The sequence below is a fragment of the Vulpes vulpes genome, chromosome 1 (genome assembly GCF_048418805.1).
Source record: "Vulpes vulpes isolate BD-2025 chromosome 1, VulVul3, whole genome shotgun sequence".
Lineage (NCBI taxonomy): Eukaryota > Metazoa > Chordata > Mammalia > Carnivora > Canidae > Vulpes > Vulpes vulpes.
Genome location: NC_132780.1, coordinates 64,806,539 through 64,830,268, shown reverse-complemented (window position 1 = coordinate 64,830,268; position 23,730 = coordinate 64,806,539). Strand labels below are relative to the sequence as shown.

The 23,730-nt window shown below is 42.2% G+C and overlaps 2 protein-coding genes across 2 annotated transcripts in view; one reads left to right on the top strand and one right to left on the bottom strand.

The window, feature by feature from the left end:
• The window catches only part of TRAPPC3L (trafficking protein particle complex subunit 3L), a 58,885-nt gene that overhangs the window by 4,576 nt on the left and 30,579 nt on the right, over positions 1 to 23,730 (bottom strand). Inside the window, exon 6 of the mRNA XM_072765669.1 lies at positions 1,069 to 1,254. Within this exon, the coding sequence (XP_072621770.1) occupies positions 1,069 to 1,254 (186 nt within the window). The remainder of the gene's footprint in view (positions 1 to 1,068; positions 1,255 to 23,730) is intronic.
• Positions 2,071 to 7,514, top strand: CALHM5 (calcium homeostasis modulator family member 5). Its single transcript, XM_026002435.2, has 2 exons — positions 2,071 to 2,832; positions 6,382 to 7,514. Exons 1-2 carry the CDS (start codon positions 2,293 to 2,295, stop codon positions 6,769 to 6,771), a joined length of 930 nt encoding a protein of 309 aa, XP_025858220.2. The 5' UTR covers positions 2,071 to 2,292; the 3' UTR covers positions 6,772 to 7,514.

Genomic DNA, 23,730 nt, shown 5'->3' with positions numbered 1-23,730 from the left:
AAAGAAATGAAACCTCCTTTTTCCTGACATTATCTCTCTCAATCTACATGCCACCTATACTGAACTAACTCAAGTTCCTTGTTCCTTTTTTTTAATATATGTACATATTTATTATATCACACCTACAATCACATTCAAAGAAAAACTAAACTGAACCCTCATAGGAATACATTTAAAACCCAGAAGTCTTTTGAATATTTATAGAAACAGAAGGCCCATAACAGTCTTACTAGTTTAAAAAGGCTGACTTCCTCCCACACTATTGAAAGGAAGGTTCCTTGCTCCTTGCATGAAACATTCTTTTCGTGCCTTTGAACATGCTACTCCTTTTACCTGGAATATGATTTTCCCCCGCTCCCCTCATCCTAAGGCCTTCCTTCCCCTAATTCTTATTTATCCTTCACATGCTAGCCCAGAGTTTCTCTAGGAAGTCATCCCTGCCCCATCACCCACGCCAACCCAGCTCCTCCCATAGCCATCATCGACACTTCTTTACACATCTGACTTCTCTGCTGCACAGAAACTCTCAAAGGGCAGCAACTATGTCTTACTCATCTTGTATGCTCAGTGCCTTTGAACAGATGCTGATTACTGTCTTTGTTAAGTTGATGAATAGTCAGGTATGGAAGCCAGTCTCCAAAACAGATCACAATGATCTCCGCCTCCTGTTATTCACACCCTCGGGTAGTTCCCTCCCACAGTATACCAGGCTTGGCAGCACCTGCTGTGACTAGATCTACCAAGGGGCCCATGTGGCAAGGAATTTCATGGAGCCACTAGCCCACTGTCAGCAATGCACTGAGGCCATGTGAGTAAGCATGGAGGTGGATTCTCTAGCCTCAGTCAAGTCTCCACCACTGCAGCTGTGACCAACGGCTGGACTGCATGGATATTAGGCTCTGAAAGGCTCTTAGCCACAACCTACATAGCAAAACTCCCAGATTTCTGATTCTTAGAAACTGTGTGAGATAATAAATATTTGTTGTTTTAAGCAGTTGTATTGGGGGGTAATTTGTTACACAGCACTGGATAACGAATATACCTGGCAAAATGAAATATGTGATTTACCATTTCCAGGGCACCTCTGATAATCCCACAGAGTAAATTGCAGTAGCACAGAGAGGATCGCCCGGCAGGGAGCTCTTCCACAAACTCCACCAGCGGATTCTTGTCTAGGATCAGGGAAAATTCAGTTCTGCTTGAATTGTTACAGGTCACACTGGGTGTAATCCCCAAGTACATCTTAAAGGCAACCTAATAAAGAGGAAAAAAACTCTACTAGAACTTGGTCAGGAAGAAATATCCATTAGCAGAGGACCCAAATATTCTCTTCCGGGTGGTCCACACAATGGTTAAGCATGTGGAGTTTGTAGTCAGAAAGTCTGGGTTCAGACTTTGGAATACTCAGCTTTGGAATGCACTGACCCTAAGACCTGTACAAGTCTTAAACCCTTTTGTTTTTATGGAATATCTTAAGGGACTAGTTTTCCGTGGAAACAATATGCTTTGCGAAACAGAGTTAAGTATTATTTCTCAAAAAATCGTTTTCCAAAATAAATACTGTGCGAGAAGGTAAGAAATTAAAGTATTAGTCATTATTAGGGTCAAAGATAAGGGTGGGCATGAGGGCAAAGGCAGAGATACTAATCGAGAGGTTGCTCTCATCGCCTGGGAAAGAAACGGTGAGGACCATTCTCATTTTGTCTGTCACTCAAAATTCAAATGCTCCCTAAACTTTTCCATATAAATTTCAAATAGCCCAAATCCTAAAATTTGGCTCACATCTCTGACACTCGTCAGCTCCAGGGGATCCAAAATGCATCTTTCAGATCTTAAGGCAAAATAGCGAAACGTCTTAGGCTGCAAAGGAAAAGCCTGCATGAAATTCCACAATCGGAGACTTGGCTCCCAATGAATTGGCTGAAACCTATTTCTGCTCATGCTGATTCCTCTGGCTGGAAAATTCCTAGACTGCTATTTATATGATTGAGAATCCAAGCCACGTGAAAATAACGTCAAATGGGAGCGGGGCACTTTGAATTTAACTCGGATCCTCAGTGTTTGGGCCCTGGTTCCACGGCGAAATCCCACCAGTAGGAGGCATTATCTGAACACGGTTGGGAAAGACTCATTCCTAGGGCATGACATTGTTTCCTTATCTGGCTGGAGTCAGTCTGGAGAACAGTCTGGACTGTTGTTCGTAGTGAAGAAGGAGCTCCACCCTCGGCCACTGCCCCGGCTGCTCTGCCCATAAGTAAGGCCGAGCGGCGTCCCCTTGCTGGCTCCTTCAGCATGGATGCTTTTCAGGGGATTTTAAAATTCTTCCTCAACCAGAAGACTGTTATCGGCTACAGCTTTATGGCTCTGCTGACCGTGGGCAGTGAGCGGCTCTTTTCCCTTGTGGCCTTTAAGTGTCCCTGCAGCAAGGAGAACGTGGCCTATGGGCTGGTGTTCCTGGTCGCCCCTGCCTGGGTGTTGCTGATCCTGGGATTTTTCCTGAACAGCAGGTCGTGGAGGCTCTTCACAGGCTGCTGTGTGAACCCCAGGAAAATCTTCCCCAAAGGCCACAGTTGCCGCTTTTTCCATGTCCTGGGCCAGATCACGCTGAGTTCCCTGGTGGCTCCGATGATGTGGCTCTCCGTGGCTCTGCTCAATGGGACTTTTTATGAATGTGCCATGAGCGGGACCAAAAGCTCGAAACTTCTGGGCCTGATCTGCAAGGACAAGCCCCGGGAGTGCTGGGATGAGCTGCACAAAGTCTCTTGTGGCAAAACCAGCCTGACAGCTGCGGACAGCGAAGAACTGAAGCTGTCCCTGCAAGCCCAGTCCCAGGTAAGAAAGGACAGGCTGCTCTTTCCCCCGCAGGAGCTCCAAGGACTCTCGCTCCGTCCTCCTTCCAGGCACAGCCGAGCCACAATCCTGCGGGCACGTTGTGACACTAAATGAAAACTGGGACATGACGCAGCCTGCACACCATCTCCGGAAAAGCTATTTTGGAGGTTGGTGGCTCCGTGAAATTGCTGATTGGATTGTGTCTTTTCCACTTCCGAAAAGAAACTGTCCCCTGGGGGGAGCAGATGTAAATACTTAAGTGCTTTGGGAACCACCTCTTGGGGTTGACTTTGTGAATAATGCATGACACTAACTCATAATTGAGAGTTAATGGCAGAGCTGTGATTAGAAATTGCTGCCTTCTATCAATTATTTATTTTCAAACTGGTTTCTGAGAACCTGTGCATGTGGCACTCGCTTATTAAAATCCAGCCGAACCAAGTGAACTAATATTTTTCAAAGCTGCATGTGATATAATCAGCGTAGAGTTTTCCTCAAATGACTCCTGGCGACTGTTCGCTCTGTGTATGAATATTGTCAGAATTGAGAAAGATTTCCCGCGTAAACGGGGTGTTGGCAGTCTCGACACAGCCATTCGTGAAAAGGGACCATGTTCTCCAGGGAGGCTGTGTCCTTTGCTCTTTGCACTCTGCAGCTACAGAAGCTCTTACAGCAGTTTAGAAGCTCAGGGTTTGGGACACTGTTTGATTTAACAGAAGGAAACTGTAGCTTTACCTAATGGACACAGGGAAGTAGCTGCTCACCCTTCCAGGTGCGTGAGCACAAATCCAGATGTGAAGCCCTGCCCTGGCCTGGGGGGAAAAGGCCCAATTCCTACCTGTGAGCAGTAGGATTACATTCCCCAAACCAAAACAACTAATAAGGGTAGATAAACAGAGCCACAATTTGTCAGGAATGCCATTCATTTCAGAATGAATGCACCGCAAATGGTATAATTTTACTTTTTCAGCAAGGACTTGCCTTTTCAACAAACTCATCGAGGCAGTCTGGTTTTAAAATCATACTTTCCAAAGCTGGCTGGCAGTACAGTCGCACAGACTTTTTGCACAAACTGAGAAGCTTAAAAATGCACCCCTACCCCCCTACCCCCGCCAAACAAAATCTTTTCATTACTGCATAAGGCACATCTTAGATAAAAACCTGCCAGGATCCCAAATGTCTTCCTTCTTTTGTTGAAGGAAGGTATTAATTACAAATGTTATGATACAATGAGTGATTTATGATTTATGTCCTCAGGCACCAGACTCTATTCAGTTAGTGCCAGATCCAAACACTTATCACTGTATGAGCTTTTCTTCTCTAAACACAGGCATAAGGAAGTCATGCGTATCCTGTCATAGCTTAGTCTGGGCACACTACCTGTTTACAGCAGAATAGGAAGGACCTGGGGCTGATTTTCAGCGGAGGATGCAAGCAGGATGTGGACAAGGGGAGCTGTATCAATGGCAGGTGCTGACCACAAGTGGTTCAGCCAGGCAGGAGGAACGATCAATAGTTGGGTATGTGGGTGGGAGTGGAAAAAGTGCCCCATCCAGGGGTGGAGCAAAGAAACAAGAAATCCAGCTGGGTGCCTCTTTATTCTTAAGGAAGTTGAGTGGACTAGTGGCAAGAGTTTGGTCTTAGAGTTGGCTAGCCTTAGGTTTGAATCCTGATTCCACCACTTACCAGTTCTATGACCCAGAGCTAATGGTTTGACCCCTCTGAGCCCCTGTGTCCTCATAGTTGGGAGTCAGAACACCTACTTTGGAGGGTGGCTGGAAGACGTAGAGATAATGGACATACCTGAGCATAAAGCTGCTGACACAAAGTAAGTGTTCTAAATTAATGAGAAAACCACCAGGGTTTTCGAGAGGAGGCTCATGTGGAATGGAACGTATTGAGGACTGCAGTGGGAGCATCCACCATGTCTGATAGATTCCGGGTACTAGGATTTGAGGAAGAACATGAGGGCTCAGTGCTCAGCACTTGGGTGAGAGCGAGGTGACGCTAAGGCCAAGCAATGTGGGAGGAGGAATCTGTAGTTGATCAAATAGTGTAACTCAGAACTGGCTCAGAGACGAGACGGCCCAATGGCCTACAGGAGGCCTGGCTGTATGGAAAGAGGAAGGTAGAAGAGGAAGAGGAAGATCTGAAAAAGCCAACCACAAGTGATTCGAGGTAAATATGAGGACTTTCACACGATAGGAGCTGTGCCTCATTGGTAAATCATGACAGGAAGACACCCTGAGTTCAGTAATGCTTTTACACAAATATCTATACATTTGAAAAATAGCAGCCTGTGATAATAGCTAACACTTCCTGAATGCATATGTATGTCTACAGGGTCTTATTTTAATTCCCCAACTTCCTCTCTGTGGTGGGTAACTCCCATTTTATGACTGAGGAGATGAGGCACCCATAAGAAATGAGAACACCCAGAGGAAGGGGAAGGTTGAGATTTAAACCCACCTAGCGCCAGTCCAGAGTTGGCATTCCTGTGGAGTCTGGGACCTTCACAATGACTCCACAGTCTGAGCAGAGTGTGGGAACTCCTGATTTAAAGCACTGGAGTGTATTTGTAGTCCTGTTAGGGTCAGAATGGGTTCATTTGTGGATTATTGCTTCTATTTTCAAATAGGCCCATTTGCTGAGAAACACTAAGGGTCTTTTAACGAAAATGTCAAGAGAAACTATGAAAGGGCTCTGTTTAGTTGTCCAAATAGGAGATTAATTCCAATTGTGACAAATATAATTAAGAACAACAAGAGAGTTTAGGAGGTAAGTTGAACTATTTTATTTGCTTTTAAAATTTGGAGGAAAAAAAATGCCAGCTGAACCAGTCTGTCCTCAAAAAGGAATTTGGTTGTTGTTTTTTCTTTTTTCCAATTGCCAAAATTCAGAACCAATAATCCTGAAGGTTTAGAATGACCCTGGTTGTTTGGGGGGTTTTGGGGTTTGTTTTTTGTTTTTGGCTTTTATACAGCCTTTTCATTCTTTTAGCTTCAGTTTCTCCATTGTATTATGTCTGTCTCACTTTATCATGTATGATGAGTAGTGGGATCTCTCTCAGAGAGGATCTGTTGTTCTCTGCAAACAACGTAACATGGAAAAGTCAGTCACTGGCCATGAATATGCACTTATCAATGCCTGAGAACTCCTGGCTGAGAAACTGTTCATTTGCTCCCATGACCACATTCACTCATGCACGGAATTTTTTCCTTTAAAAGCAAATACTACTTGAGGGCTTGGTTTAGCTGATTCTTGGATAATTTCTATTTTTGCCCTTTTCCATTTGTCTGCCTTCTGGTTATTTAGTTGCATACCAGCAATGGGGGTAGGATGGATAATAGGGATTAAGCAAACCTGAACTTTACTTTCACTTTTGAAAAAAAGTATTGTTAAAAAATTAACATGAAGGATTTCAAATGAGGCGTGGCCATGACTGTGGTGTTAACTTAGCCAGGTACTTACTTACCAGTAACACCACCCGTCCGCTGCCTGGGAAGTGGCTTTACTTTTCCGCGTCCTCAATATTTCTTTCTTTCTAAGATTCTAGGATGGTGCCTGATTTGTTCAGCATCTTTCTTCTCTCTGCTCGCCACTTGTTACGCTCGCTGCCGATCTAAAGTTAGCTACCTTCAGCTGAGTTTTTGGAAGACATATGCACAAAAGGAGAAGGAGCAGTTGGAAAATACATTCCTGGAGTATGCCAACAAGCTGAGCGAGAGAAACCTGAAATGCTTTTTTGAAAACAAGAGGCCAGATGTCTTCCCCATGCCCTCCTTTGCAGCCTGGGAGGCTGCTTCAGAGCTGCATTCTTTCCACCAGAGCCGGCAACATTACAGTACCCTGCATAGGGTGGTGGAAGATGGCCTGGAACTTAGCCCTGAGGACGATGAGACCACAATGGTGCTTGTGGGTACTGCCCACAGTGTGTAGTCCATCCACTACTGCAGAATCACAGGGATCAAGATACACTCATTCTGACATTTTGGGCTGCATCGATAGCAACCTGGTGTATTTCTGTGTTTTCTCACATTTACTGTTTCCTTGAAGACAAGAGCCCAAAGGGAAGCAGCTTTGCAGCTCCCAACGGCAGGCAGTGTCAAGATATACTCAAACTGATTCCTAGGGACTAGTCAAGGGTTGGGGTTGGGGTTCAGTGGCTTCAAGTTCTAAGATTTTTATGGTTTGAAAGCAAGACTCATACAAGAAGTTTGGCCACTCTTTGTGAACATTGGTCATGGCATCTGGGGACAGAAGTGGTGACTTGTGAGTAAGCAAGAAACTCTTGCCAGACTGCTGGAGACAGTGGGATCTGTGGTTTCGTCGGAGGAAATCCTTGTCCTGCAAGTCTATTCTACTACCTTTCAAGGACGTATGAAATCCTACCATTTGGAATTCATTTCCTTGGAAGCTGAAGACAGCAGTTCTCATGAATAACACAGTCAAAGGATATGATGCCTAAAATTTAGAGCTTTTTCGCACATGTTTCCACTGTGCGCTGAAAATATGTCCCTATAGTCAGGGCTGTCTTATGACTTTTGGGGGCCAGAGGCACTGCTGCCTGCATGGACCCCTTTCTACATTAAAAAAGACACATACACACACATTTATGACTGTATTAATATAAAGATGAACACACTGATATTATGTATTAAAGCATTTTTTGCAACCCAAAAGTTCATTCATTTTCTTCTGATTTTAAAAGAAATTAAAAACACCTTCGTGAGCCCCAACAAATATCATGGGTCCTTGGTATAGTAACCATTGTGCTGAAAGGGTTCCTGACTGGAGGTCTGAGGAAACTGTCAAAACTGCTTTTGCAGTTTTATGTTTATCAAAACCAAATGCAAAATGTGCATCTACTATGTAATATACCCATGTTCTTTTAAATATATATATACATACATACACTACAGAGTGGAGGGTGGAGGATGTAAAGTTCAGTATATATGCAACATATGTGATATATTATTTGGATTTTAAACATGGTGTGTGATTAATATGTAACAACTGGCTCTTAAAAAGATTCTGATTTGAAATGTTTGCCAATTTCTATGACACATATTTAAGTTACCAAGGTGAGATCACTGAAGGCAGAGTGAGGAAGAGATGTTAACCACCGGCTCTCTTGAGCCTTTCAGAGAAGGTATTAAAGCTAGTTTTCATTTACACTGATTCTAACCAAAGCAACTTCATTGCATCTTTGGTGCATCTGGGTTTCACTTTAATAAAACCTAGCCATGGTAGTACAGCTCAATGGCTCCAATTGAGAGATGGAGTCTTACCCTTCTCCCCTTGAATCCGGCCTTAGTGAACCCAAAGCACGTAGCAGAAATAAAGCCAGATTTGTGGAACTTTCTGCCTTGTCTCTGGTAATGCTCACCCTGGCAGAAGCCAGTCACCACAAGAAGACCGCTTACCTGAAGGTCCAAGTTCTGAAGAAGGCCAAGCTAGCCAAGTGGAGGGAGAAAGAGAGAGAAAGAGAGAGGAACTGGTCAGCCCCAGCTGTTCCAGTCATGCTAGCTTAGGTGCCAGACGCACGAGTGAAGAAGCCATTTCAACAGCCTCAGTAGACGTGACATGGAAAAGAACCAGGGAACCCAACCAAGAGCCAGAACAAAGACTTCAGGGCTATGGTCCTAGTAAAGCCTTTCCCACCAAGCAGATTTTTGAGCACCTCTTCTGAGGCTGTGGACATTGCAGGGCACTCCCTACTGTGTCTTCCCTAAATCCCTGACCCAGAAAATCATGAGCTTAAATAAATGTTTGTTGTTTTAAGCCACCAAATTTTGGATCCCTATGAAGCCATAGATAGCCTAAACCTTAAATATGATAATCAGAATTTATTAAGGGAGAGAAATTAGAGGTGAATTGGATTTACACATAGATTTATATAAAATTCTCTTTATGGGTAAGCTTTTCCTTAATTTGTTCCCCTAGATTCCATTCAGCAGTATATCCTCGGTGGCATGATTTAAAAGATGCTAACTAGGCATCTCTTCAAAATTGCTCCACCAAAGCCTGAGATTAATTTGCAATTATTTCTGGGTAAATTTGTTTTGAGAGGAACACACTTCTGTGGGTTAAATTCTGCTTTAAATAGACATACTACTGAGAGAAATAGCATATGATCTGTCAATACCCAGAGCAAAATGGAAGCAGAAGGTACAGGATAGGTTGGCCTTGAGGAAACTAGAAACAGATTGTTCTTCTAGTCTTGCTCTTCAAAATGTCGTCGTCAGACCATCCGCATCGTGAGGGAGTTTGTTAGCAATGCAGAATCAGACCCCATCCCAGGTCTGTTGAATCAAATCTTCAGTTTGACAGGATTTTAGGTGATTCCTACACAACTGAAATTTCAGAAGCCCTAGAGCCATGGTTCTCAAACTTTCAGCTCATGTCAAAATCACCCAGAGGGCTTGTTAACATGGAGACTGCTGGGACCAAGGTGTCTGATTTAGTAGGTCGGGGGTGAGGCAAGAGAATCTGCAATTTGTAATCAAGTTCTCAGGTGATGCTCATGCTGTTGGTCTGGAGATCACACCTTGAGAATGGCTATAAAGCACAAAGCAGGCCATGCTGGGGAGTCTAGAAGAGATTCAGAATCTTGGGTCCCACTGGAGAGCTACCTAATTAGACACCTTTGTTATGTTGTTATCAACCTGTCTGGGAACATGGAGTGCCTTTCCATTTATTTTCCATTTCTTCAAGGCTACCTTTTGTCCTTTAGAAATATTTTAAAGTTTTCCTCACACAAGTTTTATTAAGTTTCGTATTTGTAGGCATTCTTCTTTTCTGCTATAGTCAATGGTTTCTTTTTCCCGTGATGTCTTCTAAGTCGTGATTAGTCAAGTGCATGAAAAAGCTATTTCTTTACGCATGTTATTATTTTATTCTTTGTAGAGCTCTTCAGAATTAGAAAATAACCATTTCGCTACCCCTAATGACATAATGGATCTACACAATAAATAATGAATTCTAAACTACGAGAGGAAAGCATGGCGGGATGAGGACTGTGCCACTTGAAGCCACTCATCTTCCTTAGTATCTCTAAAACTGGGACAGCCAGATATTCTTGCACAGTGCAAGAATAAGTACACAGCATCACCTGTCAAGTACTGCTTCCTAAAGAATTAAATCTGAATCTAATCAAGGATTTAGACCCAATTACTACCTCATAGAAAATACAGGTCAAAGAAAACAAGTTAATGAGGAAGCAACCAAGTAAATCAACAATACAGGACATTCTCTTTGACACATGACCCAATTTTCTACAGACCAATGACATGAAAAAAGGACAAAAAAAGAGACAAGAGACGTAACTACCAAAAACAATATATGAACCTTATTGTAACCTGTTTCAAATAGCTAACTATAACAGAATATCTTTGCGATATTTAGGGAAATATTCACAAATGAGTATTATATGGGTATTAGATGACTTCAGGGAATTATTTATAATAATATTGTAAACTAAACACATGTATATAAAATATATACCATGTTATGTATAATAATAGCATGGTGGTTTATAGTTTTTAAAAAGTCCTTATCAGTTACAGATGCATGTTGAAATGTTTCTGTGTAAATTAGCATTAATGTTTAGAATTTTCTTTAAAATATTTCAGCACAGGGGCACCTGGGTGGCTGGGTCAGTTAAGCGTCTGCCTTCAGCTCAGGTCATGATCCCAGGGTCCTGGGATCGAGTCCTCAGTTGGGCTCCTTGCTCAGTGGGGAGCCTGCTTCTCCCTTGCCCCCTCCACCATCACCCTGCTTGTGATCTCTCTCTCTGTCTCTCAAATAAATAAATAAAATTTTTAAAAAAATAAAATATTTCAGCACAAAAAAGGAGGGTAGCTAAAAGATGAAACAAGATTGGCAAAAGATTGATACTTACTGAACCTGGATAGATGGTACATGATACAATAATACATTCTCTTTAAATTTGTGTATGCTTGAAATTTTTCACAATAGTTATGCAATGCAATAAATTATGCTCACCTCAGTTTTCTACTGAAGTGTTGCCAGTCAGCTCCTGCTTGCTTGGATTGTACTCTCTAGTATCATCCTCAGAAAAGGTTCTCGGGGAATATTATTCCCTGAATTCTTAGATATTCAAATGTTGGCCTGTTCTCTACTTGAAGGACTGCTTAGCTGGCTCACACTTTTTCTACTTGGGTGTATGTTAAGTGTTACTCTGTTTTCTTTTGTTACTGAATGTTGCTGAGGAAAAATCCAATGTCACCCTGATTTCCTAACATGATGTTTTTGCCTATAATTTCACATCTTATTTTTTTAAGATTTTATTTAGTTGAGAGAGTGTGAAAGAGCATGAGGTGGGGGGGAGGGGCAGAGGAAGGGAGAAGCTCACCCCCTGCTGAGCAGGGTGTAGGGACTACACCCAGGACCCTGAGATCATGACCTGAGCCAAAGGCAGATGCTTCACCACGGAGCCACCCAGGTGCCCTGTATCTTCACATCTTTAAAGTCCAATAATGCTACTAGATATGCCTTCAGAGAGGTTTTCCCTGCTCCAAGCTACACTCTTTCATTATGGAGAAACATTTTCTTCTGTTTCAAGAAAGTGGGCCTGTGAATTTCCTCGTATTCTCCTTGCTACATTACATGATTTTCAAGAAACGTTGTGGTTTGGGATTCAGAACCTTTAAGCCACTGCTATACTTTTATTGGAATTCCATTAATTGAATAATAATTTTCAAAAATGAAGTTAATCTTGTGGTCTGGATTCTCATTTCATCTATTCCTACCCTCTCCTTTCTCTCCACCTGCCCATGCGACCAGAATACAGTCAATCCTTGATTTTTTTGACATGTGTAGCCCCAGACCTATGAGGTAAACAGCAAGGAACAGGGGATCCACACACTTATGTGGCAGCTGCAAAGATGAAGATCTTTGTGTGGTTGCTGTCTTGATTCTCATATATTCATCTCAATCCCATCATTGCCCAGCATTCCCCAGGGAGCCTAGCAGCCCCGCCTGAGGCACTGACATCAGGAAGGATCTGGTTCCAGTTCTAATCTAAACCTTAATGAAGCCCAAACTGTGTACTGGGACATAGTGAGGTTTTAAGAGAGACAAGAGGACAAGCTGAGCTACTGAGGCTGGAGCCTGAGCATGGAGGGAAGTCCCAGAAAGGGGCCTCCAAGCAAGACAATTGCCAGAACTTTAAACTTACACCTGTTCGAGTAAGATTTTGATCAAGAACATTGAGTTTAATCCCTTCTGGGATTGGAACATATTTATTACAAATATAAAATGTCCTATTTGAGTCTGGAAGGAAATCTGCTCTTAGGCAGCTTCAAATAATATTTTCTTTTTTCCTTTTTTTTTTTTTTTTACAAGATTTTATTTACTTGAGAGAGCACACAAGGAGGGGGAGAGGGGCAGAGGGAGAAGGAGAAGCAGATTCCCTGCAGAGTGGGGGGCTCAATCCCAGGACTCTGAAGTCATGACCTGAGCCCAAGGCAGAAGGCAGATGCTTAACCAACTGAGCCACCCAGGTGCCCCTCAAATAAAATTTTCTATGTTCAGTTGGTTAAAGCTGAGTTATGCAGAAAGAACACTTGAGCTCTGAGATCACATTCTAAATTTTGCTCTTCCACTAAGGAGGGAAGGCTGAATTAATGTTTATTGACAACTTATCATGTGATAGATACTTTACATGTAATTTATATTAAAAATTTCCCAAGCGTCCTGGGGAGACAGTATTATTGTTTCTATTTTTATGAATAACACCGAAGTTTAAAAAGGTCAAGGTTAAGCCTAAGAGAATAGAGCCTAAATTTGGACCTGGATTTGTCCGATCTCTTAACTTCCACCACAGAAATGTTGTCTCATGTTGGCGTATTACTGAGTCATTATGCTTAAGAAAAATGCCTCAAGGGGCGCCTGGGCGACACAGTAGGTTGAGCATCTGACTCTTGGTTTTAGGGCAGGTCATGATTTCGTGGTTGTGGGATCAAGCCCCACATTGGAATCTGTGCTCAATGCGGAGTGGGCTTCAGATTCTTTCTCACTTTCCCCACCACTCCTCCCTGCTAGAGGAGGGCCTGTCTCAAATGAATAAATAAAATCCTAAAAAAAAAAAAGAATACCTCATAATGTATTACATCTTTGGACAGAATACGTAACTCATAAAACAGTTATTAGTTGCACTATAAGAACATTTTATTCCTAGATTGTAACATGAACGGATTTGCGTTTGCATAAACAATGATTGCTGATGGTATCAACAGAACAAGATTCTTTCTCCCAGGGTTTTGGGGGTTTTTTTGTATTTGAATAATGGGAGGAAACATGAGGGATAGTAATCAGTGCTTTAAAAAAGCTTACTTCCTTAAACACCTGGCTAATTATAAGTGGGTCTTACTGACTCTGCATAGGAAATAAGCTGTTAATAAAAATATAGAGTCACAAACCAGTATTTGATCAATTTCAATCTTCTTTGGAGTGAATGTCCTAGAAGACCCAGTTTCTCTTCCTACCTCTTCCCCATGAGATAAGCTAGTCATCCCAACCGCTGGTGGGGTGGCCTTTGTTTCAATCAAGACTATCCACTTTTTTCCCAATGACATTTTATTTTATTGGAAACACTTAGAAGAGATCGAATGAGAGGTAACTCTGGAAGAATTGGGGGTGAGGGCCTGGAGGAGTGGCAGCCCTCACATACCTCCTTGCATTTACAGCAATCACCCTAGAGCACTCACCAAGGGACACAGTTGGCATACTTTGGCTTTAAAGCAAGAAAGCCCATGCAAATCACTTGGGGAGCATTTTGAAAGTCCTGATGCCTGGATCTTATTTCCAGAGACCATCACTCAATTGGTCAAAAGTAGGGAGGGTCTGGGCATCTGGATTTTTTTTTTTTTAAAGCTCTAGGTGATTCTATGAAGCAGTAAGAATGGAGAACCATTACTCTGGAGCATCACTGAGAGGTCAGGGCAAGTCTGAACAAAATCTTACTTCTGACATGAATTAAGAACACTGAGCTAGGGGATCCCTGGGTGGCTCAGCGGTTTAGTGCCTGCCTTTGGCCCAGGGCATGATCCTGGAGTCCCAGGATCAAGTCCCACGTTGGGCTTCTGCGTGGAGCCTGCTTCTCCCTCTGCCTGTGTCTCTGCCTCTCTCTCTCTCTCTCTCTCTCTCTCTCTCTCTGTGTGTGTGTGTGTGTGTTTCATGAATAAATAAACAAAATCTTAAAAAAAAAAAAAAAAAAGAACACTGAGCAAGGAGGCTCCCAAGTGTGGCTGTCTTCCAGATAAGTCTCTGAATCATCAGGCCCAGACAGACCTTGTTCAGCCCTTGGGGTTTGGTTCCCCAGAGTATTCCCTTGGCCATTTTCATTTCCTGGGAAGGAACTTCACTGTAAATAGTTACAGGGACGAAATGCTCCTATTTTCAATCTGCATACTTCGGTTTGTTTCCTAAGTCAGGCTCTTATGAATCTCATCCAAAAGAGTTAAGAAATAGGACTAAAAAGGAGACTCTCCTACGCAAAGTTAGGACAGCCGAGGTTTTCATGTGCTGAGATATCTGGCACATTGAAGACTTTCCCCTGGAGCACCTTTGGTAACAGTGCCAAGGAGATGACGTGCCTAGATTTAAAGCCAGATTTCCTATAAGACCTGATCATACACAGAACTGGAAGATGGACATTCGTTGGTAAGAGGGGATAACTTGCAGAATTTGCTGACAGCTGAGCCTTAAGAAACACTTCTCTGCGACTAAAGGAAAAACACTACTACTCAAGCGTCGTCGTAATAAAGGCTTAGGGGTAATCTTCGCCCAGGTGCCCTGCTTTCCTGTTGGAACTCGGCCGTGGCTAATTGATGTGGTCTGCTGGGTTAGGCCCAGGCCGTCCACAGGATCCACAGACCCTGTGGCTCTGCACACAGGCTCTTCCACAAAAGAAAACTTCCTACGCCTTTCTTCTTTCACCCCTCCCAGAGGTACAAAGGGGAATAGACCAAGTGAGTGGGTGTTTATGTAAGGCAGTTCTTGGCTACTCAGACAGGGGAATTAGGCCTAAACATTTCTATTTCTTTAAACAAGCTTCTGATTTTTAATAAGGTACCTGTTATATTTCTGGTCCAAATGGGAAGATTTCTCAAAATATTCGACGGGTTCCTTTTGCTGTTAATATTCATTTGTTTAAATACTGAGGATTTTATGACTATAAAGGGTTTTTCTTTTCATTTAATTTTTTCCACTCCCTTCTTCCCTGCTCAAAAATGTTACTAAGTAAGAAAATGGCCTGACATTCAGTTGGCTGTGAGGCCAGCCTTCTCTGGAATGCTGTATGGTGCTGTGCTGTGACTTCCATGGAATTCAACCCCTGTTTATCAAGGGCTCCCACTTATTTTAATATCATCTGTTGGAAAAAGTGGAAAAAGGAAAGCAATTGAATAGGTCCCTAACACTACAGTGTGAGTTAGCCTTTGAAAAATGGTGATTAATAGCAAAAACAAAAACCAAAACAAAACAAAAACCAAAAAAACCAAGACACATTAGGCTTAATTTGATTAGCTTTCATTGTTGGGGGAGGGATGGAAGGAAGTGTAATCCTAGAACAGCATGGAGGGCGAGGGTGAGGTCCCCTCCAGTGCCCTCTCCCATGGATCCAGCCCCACCTGCTCCTCACAGGGAACAGCGCTCTGTGACCCGGTCTCCAGTTACACCCTGTCACCTGTGAACATTCACACTCTGCTTCTGTCCAGACCCGTTACTCGTTTCCCCCTAGACTCTGAGGACCCTGTGTTCTAATACCTCAGTTTCTGACTTCAATCTTCTGGGTGGGGGTGGGAGGCACATATAATAATGGCCACATTCTCAAATATCTATTTACAGAGTATTCTAGTATCAAACAATGGCAAGACACCAACGTATTTAGGATGGTGGCGGGGAAGGGGGAATCTTTGAATTGACAGTCATGACTGTTGGCTGTCTGATGTAGGTGAAGTAAGTGGTAGCCACCCTGCACCCTCTCCCCAATCTTCACCTTGAATTATCCAGATTGCCTAGAGATTATCTTGAGTACAGCACTGAGCTGCCCAAGGTGGAGCAGATCTGATCTGAGGGGAAGTTTCCCTCCATTAGTATCTGTGTGGGGAGCCCAGAGCCTCCTCTCTGTATCCTGGAAGCAAGGAGGCTGGATCAGGGCATATCATCTGGTCATGTTAACAGCAGGGCAGGGGCAGTGAGGTGCTCCCAGCCGTGATGAGATGAGTCACCTTTTGAGAGGATCATCAGCAAAGACCAGACCTCAACCATCAATGGGAGATTTTAACAAAGGGCAGAGGTTGCCCAGTAATAAAAGGGCTCCAGGTTTCCCTCTATCCTATGCCACTCAGTCTATCCCTTTAAGTATGGTGTGTATAAGGGGGAGGAGAGTGTATGTGTGGGTGCGAGGATACGGGGAAGACAGGGGAAGTGGGGGTGGATGGGAACAGAGTCAACTTTAAAATTGATATTTAAATTTTTTCCCTGATTAAAAAACATTCAAAGGACAGAAAAAAGTCTCCTGATTGTGTGCACAGAACTAGGATGTTGACACAATTTGAGTGTTGTGCATTGTACTGGGAGCAGTACACTTAGGTTTACACCCAGAATTGTGAAATATGATGCCTTTTAGGAAAAGTATTCCTTTTAAACATGTACAATGTTTAGAAAATGAAGGAAGCCGAGGCACCTGGGTAGCTCAGTTGGTTAAGCGTCTGCTTTCCCATCAGGTCATGATCCCAAGGTCCTGGGATAGGGCTCTCTGGTCAGCTTTCCTGCTCCCTGTCTCTGGAATCCACCTTCTTGTGCCCTCTCTCTCTCTTTCTCTTTCTCCCTCTGTCAAATAAATAAATACAATCTTAAGAAAAATAAAAATTTAAAAAAGAAAATGAAAGAAGCCAAATATAATCAGAAGAAAAAGGAAGGAGGAACACCTGGGTAGCTCAATTGCTTAAGCATCTGACTCCTGATTTTGGCTCAGGTCATGATCCCATCAGGGTCGTGAGACCAAGCCCCACAGAGGGCTCCAGGCTAAGTGGGGAGTCTGCTTGAGATTTTCTCTCTCCCTCTGCCCCCCCACATGCATACTCTCTCTCTCTCTCTCTAAAATAACTAATAAATAAATCTTTTTAAAAAATTTAAAGGAAGGAAAGTAAAATACAGAAGCATAAGGAACAAAACCTGTTGTGTTTTGCTTTGTTTTTAAGAGGAAGAAGACACCTAAGATACTCTGATGTCTCTGTCTTGAATGGCCTGGTTCAAGTTCATTTCACTTGGGCAGTTTTCCTATTCACATAAAAAAATCAGGTCATCTCTGGTAATGTTCTCTAAAGAAAAAAAAAAAAAAACAGAATGCCAAGAGACTGAAAAAGATTTAGAAAAAGAAACAAAAGCAAAAAGCCCATGGGATTAGAGGATCAGAACAAACTTCTATGATTGGTTCCTTTATAAGAAATTCAAAAGAAAACCTAATACTGTCTGTTGCAGCACAGCATCATTTTTCTCAGAAGAAATCTGGCTATCTCCCTTGGATGAAGCAGCCCTCTAAGTTTACTGTTCTAAGAAATGTCTGCCCCACTCTTGGCTAATGGTCTAAAATATTTATTTACCGGCAGCCCCAGTGGCTCAGCAGTTTAGCGCCGCCTTCAGCCCAGGGTGTGATCCCGGAGTCCTGAGATCGAGTCCCACATGGGGCTCCCTGCATGGAGCCTCCTTCTCCCTCTGCCTGTGTCTGTGCCTCTTTCTCTCTGTGTCTCTCATGAATAAATAAATAAAATCTTTAAAAATAAATAAATAAAATAAAATATTTATTTACAACAAATAATATGATTTGGCTTAAATTGCTTCCCAGAGGAAGTATTTTAAGTTTTCTTACTTGATTATTACCTGCAAAACATATAACAAGGACAATTCTCTCTGTTTCAATACCTTATACTTCACATGCTACATGGAGCCTGCTACACTCTTCTATATGGGAATTCTAGCCTCTGGAACAATGGAAAATTCCAACATTAGTAAGACAAATATGAGCAGAGAGTTCACAGGTAAAGAAGACTCATAAATAAATGTTGCTAATCTCCAGACAGGAAGAGCAAGGTCTTTACCAATTGCTTTGCTCCATTTTGAGAAATTTCAGAATGTTTTCATACCCAAATCCCCTTCCTGGGGGGGGCTCCCTATGATGGCCAGGTTCTGTGACTCATTCTGCTTCCATTCTGGCCATAGGTAATGGACTAGATAGAAGGGCATCTGAGAGCTGGGCAGTCTGCCCACAGTTTGATACAGGCTGGAAGATGCGTGGCATGGAAGCTCTACCCACAGAGGGCAAGTGATCGACCCCACAGATTAGGGGCTTTTTCTGGAGCTTTGACTATAAGACACAGAGAGTCACAGAAAACAAAAGACACCCAGAGAGAAGGGAGTAAAGGAGAGTAAGCAGATGTCCTGAGGCAGAGAGTCTGACAGGGTGGAGAAAATAAAGAATAGAAAGATGTCAGCAGGTAACTGCAAGAGCAAAAGAGGCAGAGAATAGTTGAGTCATCAAAATGACAAGGACTGAAGCAAGGAGCCACAGAAGCCTACATGACACAGTAGATGGGGGATTTCCTGATTTCTGCTCTGCCATGAGGCCTATCTGTTGTGTCCCAGAACATCCTTACAATCAACCACTATGACCCAACATAACCCACCAACCAGTGGCGTAAAGGAATCTATCCAACACAATTCGGCTCCATGATGAAGTTCAGGATACATTTCAAATATTTTCCATAATTAATGGAAATGATGTATTTAAATGATCAATTTTATCTTTAATTAGCTTCTCTTAATAATGAAATCTTACCATGAACAGGTTTGGAAAGTATGAAAAACACTTTTGTACAACTAAGGAGATGCTTTTTTAGCTCTTAGACTAGAGAAAGGTATAATTGTATTTTCTATCTGCTCTTAGAATAAACTGGAAGCAATGCCTGTTGAGTCAGTTAAGTGAAATTTAATATCTAATGATTTGATTACCTATTTATTTATTTTCAAAGATTTTATTTATTTATTCATGAGAGATGCAAAGAGAGACAGAGAGAGGGGGGCAGAGATACAGGCAGAGGGAGAAGCAGGCTCCATGCAGGGAGCCCCATGTGGGACTTCATCCTGGGACTCCAGGATCACACCCTGGGCGGAAGGGAGGTGCTCAACCGCTGAGCCACTCAGGGATCCTCCTTGCACTTTGTGATCACAGTTGACCTCAATGTAGCAAGACCGAATATCTCTCTTCTCCTGAAACATGCTACACTCATAAATAGTGGCGAAAACCCCCCGAAATGTTTCCATAAAATTATCAAGTTGAGTTCACTGTCCATTATTTAACAAGAATCAGCTCTTTTCCTGTCCAGGATCCCATTGCAGTTCAAATCGTGTTATTGCAGATCGGCCATCGTGAGCCACCACACTTTTGGAGCACTGGATTTTCAATGCAGTAAATATTGCTGGAAATAAAAGAGCTTTTACAGCTGGTGGGAGCCAGGGAGGGAGGGGGAGGCTTTAATTTGGAGATGAGTGTGGACCACTGCCCTCTCCTGGACAGAAGAGGAGGAGCAACAGTGTGCCCTTGAGTGAAAAGATTCTGCAAATATTTTCCAAATTCACTTCGACGGTTTCTAACGAACATCTACCATGTACTGCTTTGCCATGACACTGCGGGCCAAACCCCAAGAATGTCTGAAATTATCCCTCCCTTTGAAAAGCTTACCAGATGGGATGGGGCAATGAGATTTCCCAGAAATGAAAGATAATCTCACTGCAGCATCAACTCAAAGCAACTCAAGAAAATCCTGTATTAATTTCCATTCTTTGCACAATGCTTTGGTGGTAGTTAGATGGAAGACAGAAATATACGCCAGAAAAGCCGGTCAACAGGAAATTCTTGGGAGATCAGCAGGCACAAAACCCAGTAAAATTACATTTCACAGACTGAGATATTAAGCTAAAATGCAGACTCATGTTGCTCTTTTTTTTTTTTTAATGTTCTCGGTAAGGGTAATCGTGGGTTCCCTTACGTTCCTGAAGTCGCTCTGTCATTTTTGCTTACTCACTGTGACTGCAGCTCCTGCCTCCTACAAAGAAAATTTAAGTTTCACCCTTTGGCACATTTCAGAAAATGGACCTGGTCCATTTAAAGCTCATGAGACCCTAACACAGATGGTAAGTCTGAGTCCCAGACTTACCTTTCACTAAGTGGCGGCTTAAGCACCAATCTACCATTGCACCATGCACCTCACTTCTTTGGACTTCTTGGGAAGAGCCCACCAGTCATGTTCTGGGGTTCTTGGCCAGTAAGGTCACTTAATGGCACTTTGAACAGTAATGAAATAGAGAGAGTCGATTTAATAGTCATGGGAGAAAGAACAGATTTGGTCATAGAGAAATTCATTAAGAGGCAGTAGCTGTATTTAATAAATGTCAGCGTTTAACAGAAAGTTTTTATTTCAGAAGTTTGCATACTGAAAATGGTGCTCTTCAGCCTGTTTTGCATCTTCATTTGCAAGAAGTTGACACCACCCTGCTAAGAGAAGAATGCGGCTTCCTTTATCACATCTCTCTTCCCCCAAGCCAGTCTGAGTTACCCTGAGAGGTGAGAGTAGTTCCTATGTGAGCCAGCAGTTTGGATAGGGCCAAACGCGAGCCCACTCGATGTTAAAATAAATAAATAAATAAAATTAAAAGCCACAGAAATGTATAAATGTATGTGACAATCACACTGACTCATGCCTTCTGTGCCAGTTGTCAGATGATGCCTCTCGGCTCCAAACCTATTCTTCATTGCATTGCTTGTGATGCTGAAGGTAGATGTTGCAAATATTTCTCCTTTGCCAAGTAGACGGACAGGAGGACGGACATCTCTTCCTGGCTCTGGGGTACCTTGTCTGCTGGAAATGGTGACTGGTGGTACATGGGACCCCCAGTGGCTCTCCCTTCTGAGCTCCCGCTCCCTTCCCATGGGTCCCTCACTGCCAGCTTCACCACACTTAGACCTTGGTGGGGGTTTTCTGTTTACCAGTTTTGATCCATAATTGCCTACCCACATATCTCAACCTGACAACCCAAAGGCCTCTTCCAGCATCCATGAGCTATAATCACATGTCTCCAAAGACATTTGAAACCCAGCCTTGGGAAGATGATCCCTCTTCAAAATGTGGTTCTGGATGGGGTAGTTTCTCTCAGCACTAGGGTATTCTTCAGCATTTTTTCCCTTTCTTAGAAGATAATTCCATATAAATAGTTAATAATGCTTTATATTAATTCTTCTTGATTGAAATGATTGTGTGGTTTCTGTCTCTTGATGGGGCCTCACTGACCCACCTTCCAAGCAAGCCATGACACACCCCTCTGAAAATGTCTAATAAAGTCAGATTTGGATGTCCTTGTAGAAGCATAAAATTTGTGCTTCTGAGTACAAATTGGTATTGGAGATTGCAATTCTATGGCTATTGCAGATGCCACCATCCTGAAATGACTCAGGAGCTTTATGCTTCAAAATATTTGAATTACTTTTATCTGTTCATCCATGGTAGTTTTGTGCATTCATATCAGAAGCAAGATAAGAGAAATAAGACCGGTATGATTTACTGGAATCTTTCTGTGTAGCCTCAACTCTAATCTTAAATGGACCAATTTATTGAATAAAAAAGGATCATCCAGTTAAAAAAAAAAAACCTCTGCCATTCAAGTTCCTCTCTGGATTATATTCCTAAATCTTTTGCCCTCAAGTTCATGATTCTGACATTCGCCATTAGGTTTCCTCCCTGCTTTAGGCATCCTTACTTATATTGCCCCCTATGAATACTTCCTTTCAATTATTCATTGATTTTACATCACTCACCAAAGAAAAAAAAATCATTACTCCTATTATTTAGTTAAGGTAAAATTTCAATTTATACTATTAAAAGGAAAAGATCTCATTTTTGCTTTCAGAATTTCCAGGGATAATATATTAAGGGCAGTTTTTTAACCCAAAGAACAGAATTTCAAGTCTTATAAGTCTTTTTATATATTTTATATATCATATATTTTTTCTACAAATTTAATCTTTCTGTAACAACACTCCTGGTGTGATATTTATACTGAAAAAGTATACATTCCTTCTATCCCTATAATGACATCATGATGACATTGATCTAACAACAGTGAAAAGCTTTCCCAGCTTTGATGAGCAGAATTTGTGCTAAGGCGAGCAGTTGTAAACACCATCAGTAACGAGACATTATGGATGCTCCAAGGGAGGCCTAAGGAACAACACCCATCACACTCAGCTCTTTATGATTATAGTTCCATGTCCAGATTTTGCCTATGGAAAGCAAAGCCTGAAAATCGGAAAAACTACAGCTGAAACTACAGGTCCTACCGACAGATTGGGAAGCTGAGGTTCAGACAGGCTGCGTGACTCGCTCAGGGTCACACATTGGGAATGTGGCTAAGTAGGATGTGGACTCTTAATCTCGACTACATTAGACTTGGTTAGATTATCACTTTGCATCTGATGAGGGTCAGAGATTCCTGTGTTTAACTTTAAAAGGCAGTGTTATAATCTTTTATCAAGTCTAAACTTTACAATCATTTTGACTTTAAAAGATTAAGTTATCTCTAGCTTATCTTAATAATAAAGCATTTGTCGTGGATGCGTTTGGAAACAATGAAATATATTTTTATGTAACTAAGGAAGTGTGTTTTAGACCTTAAACCAAAGTGAGGTACCAGTTCTTTTCTTTTTTTTTTTTTTAATTTTATTTTATTTATTTATGATAGGCACACAGTGAGAGAGAGAGGCAGAGACACAGGCAGAGGGAGAAGCAGGCTCCATGCACCGGGAGCCCGACGTGGGATTCGATCCCGGGTCTCCAGGATCGCGCCCTGGGCCAAAGGCAGGCGCCAAACCGCTGCGCCACCCAGGGATCCCCTTTTCTTTTTTTTTTAAGATTTTATTTGGGATGCCTGGGTGCCTCAGTGGTTGAGTGTCTGCCTTTGGCCCAGGGTGTGATCCTGGAGTCCTGGGATTGGATCCCACATCGGGCTCTGTGCATAGAGCCTGCTTCTCTCTCTGCTTGTGTCTCTGCCTCTCTCTCTCTCTCTCTCTCTCTCTCTCTCTCTCTCTGTCTCTCTCATCTTTTATTTATTTATTCATGCTTTTATAATAAACTGAAAGATTTATGCCTCTTAAATTACATTTGAACGCTCCAGTGTTTCAGTACTACAACTAAAAGCAGCCACAGTGACTCTACTGTGAATTCCACATTTTCAATTTTCTCAGAAAAGTGGTCATAACAGGAGAAAATCTTCAAATGTACATTTAAAAGAAACAATTAATTTTGGGGAAATGCACTGGAATAAGACCAGAAAAATTAAATTTTCAGCTGGGTTTTCTGACTATGTAACTGTGATGACATCATCCCAAGTCCCAATCATATCATCAGTAGAATGAGACTAACGGTGGCTATCGTTTTTACTTCACAAGACTCTTAGAAGGGAAAAAAAATAATAGGTGGTAATTACTTTGAGCTTTTCTTAAGAAAGGCGCTGCATTACTAATAGTTTTTCAACATCACGTTATAATGCTACTGACAATCTTTGTATTTAATTTTACATTTAGAATTTAAAGTACTTTAGGGCAATCACCACAAAAAGTAGACTTGTGATTAAATCACACTTTAAAAATGGACACATTTTAATGTTGCAGGGATATGACTTTAGAATTAGCCTGTCATCTCTTTTTTATATAAAATATAAGGCCTGATTACAGACTTTTTTGTGATTTGACCTCTGTCATGGGATTTCTCTTCACACCACTAGATGGCGCAACCTGAGGACTAAAGCTTTGTCAAAAAA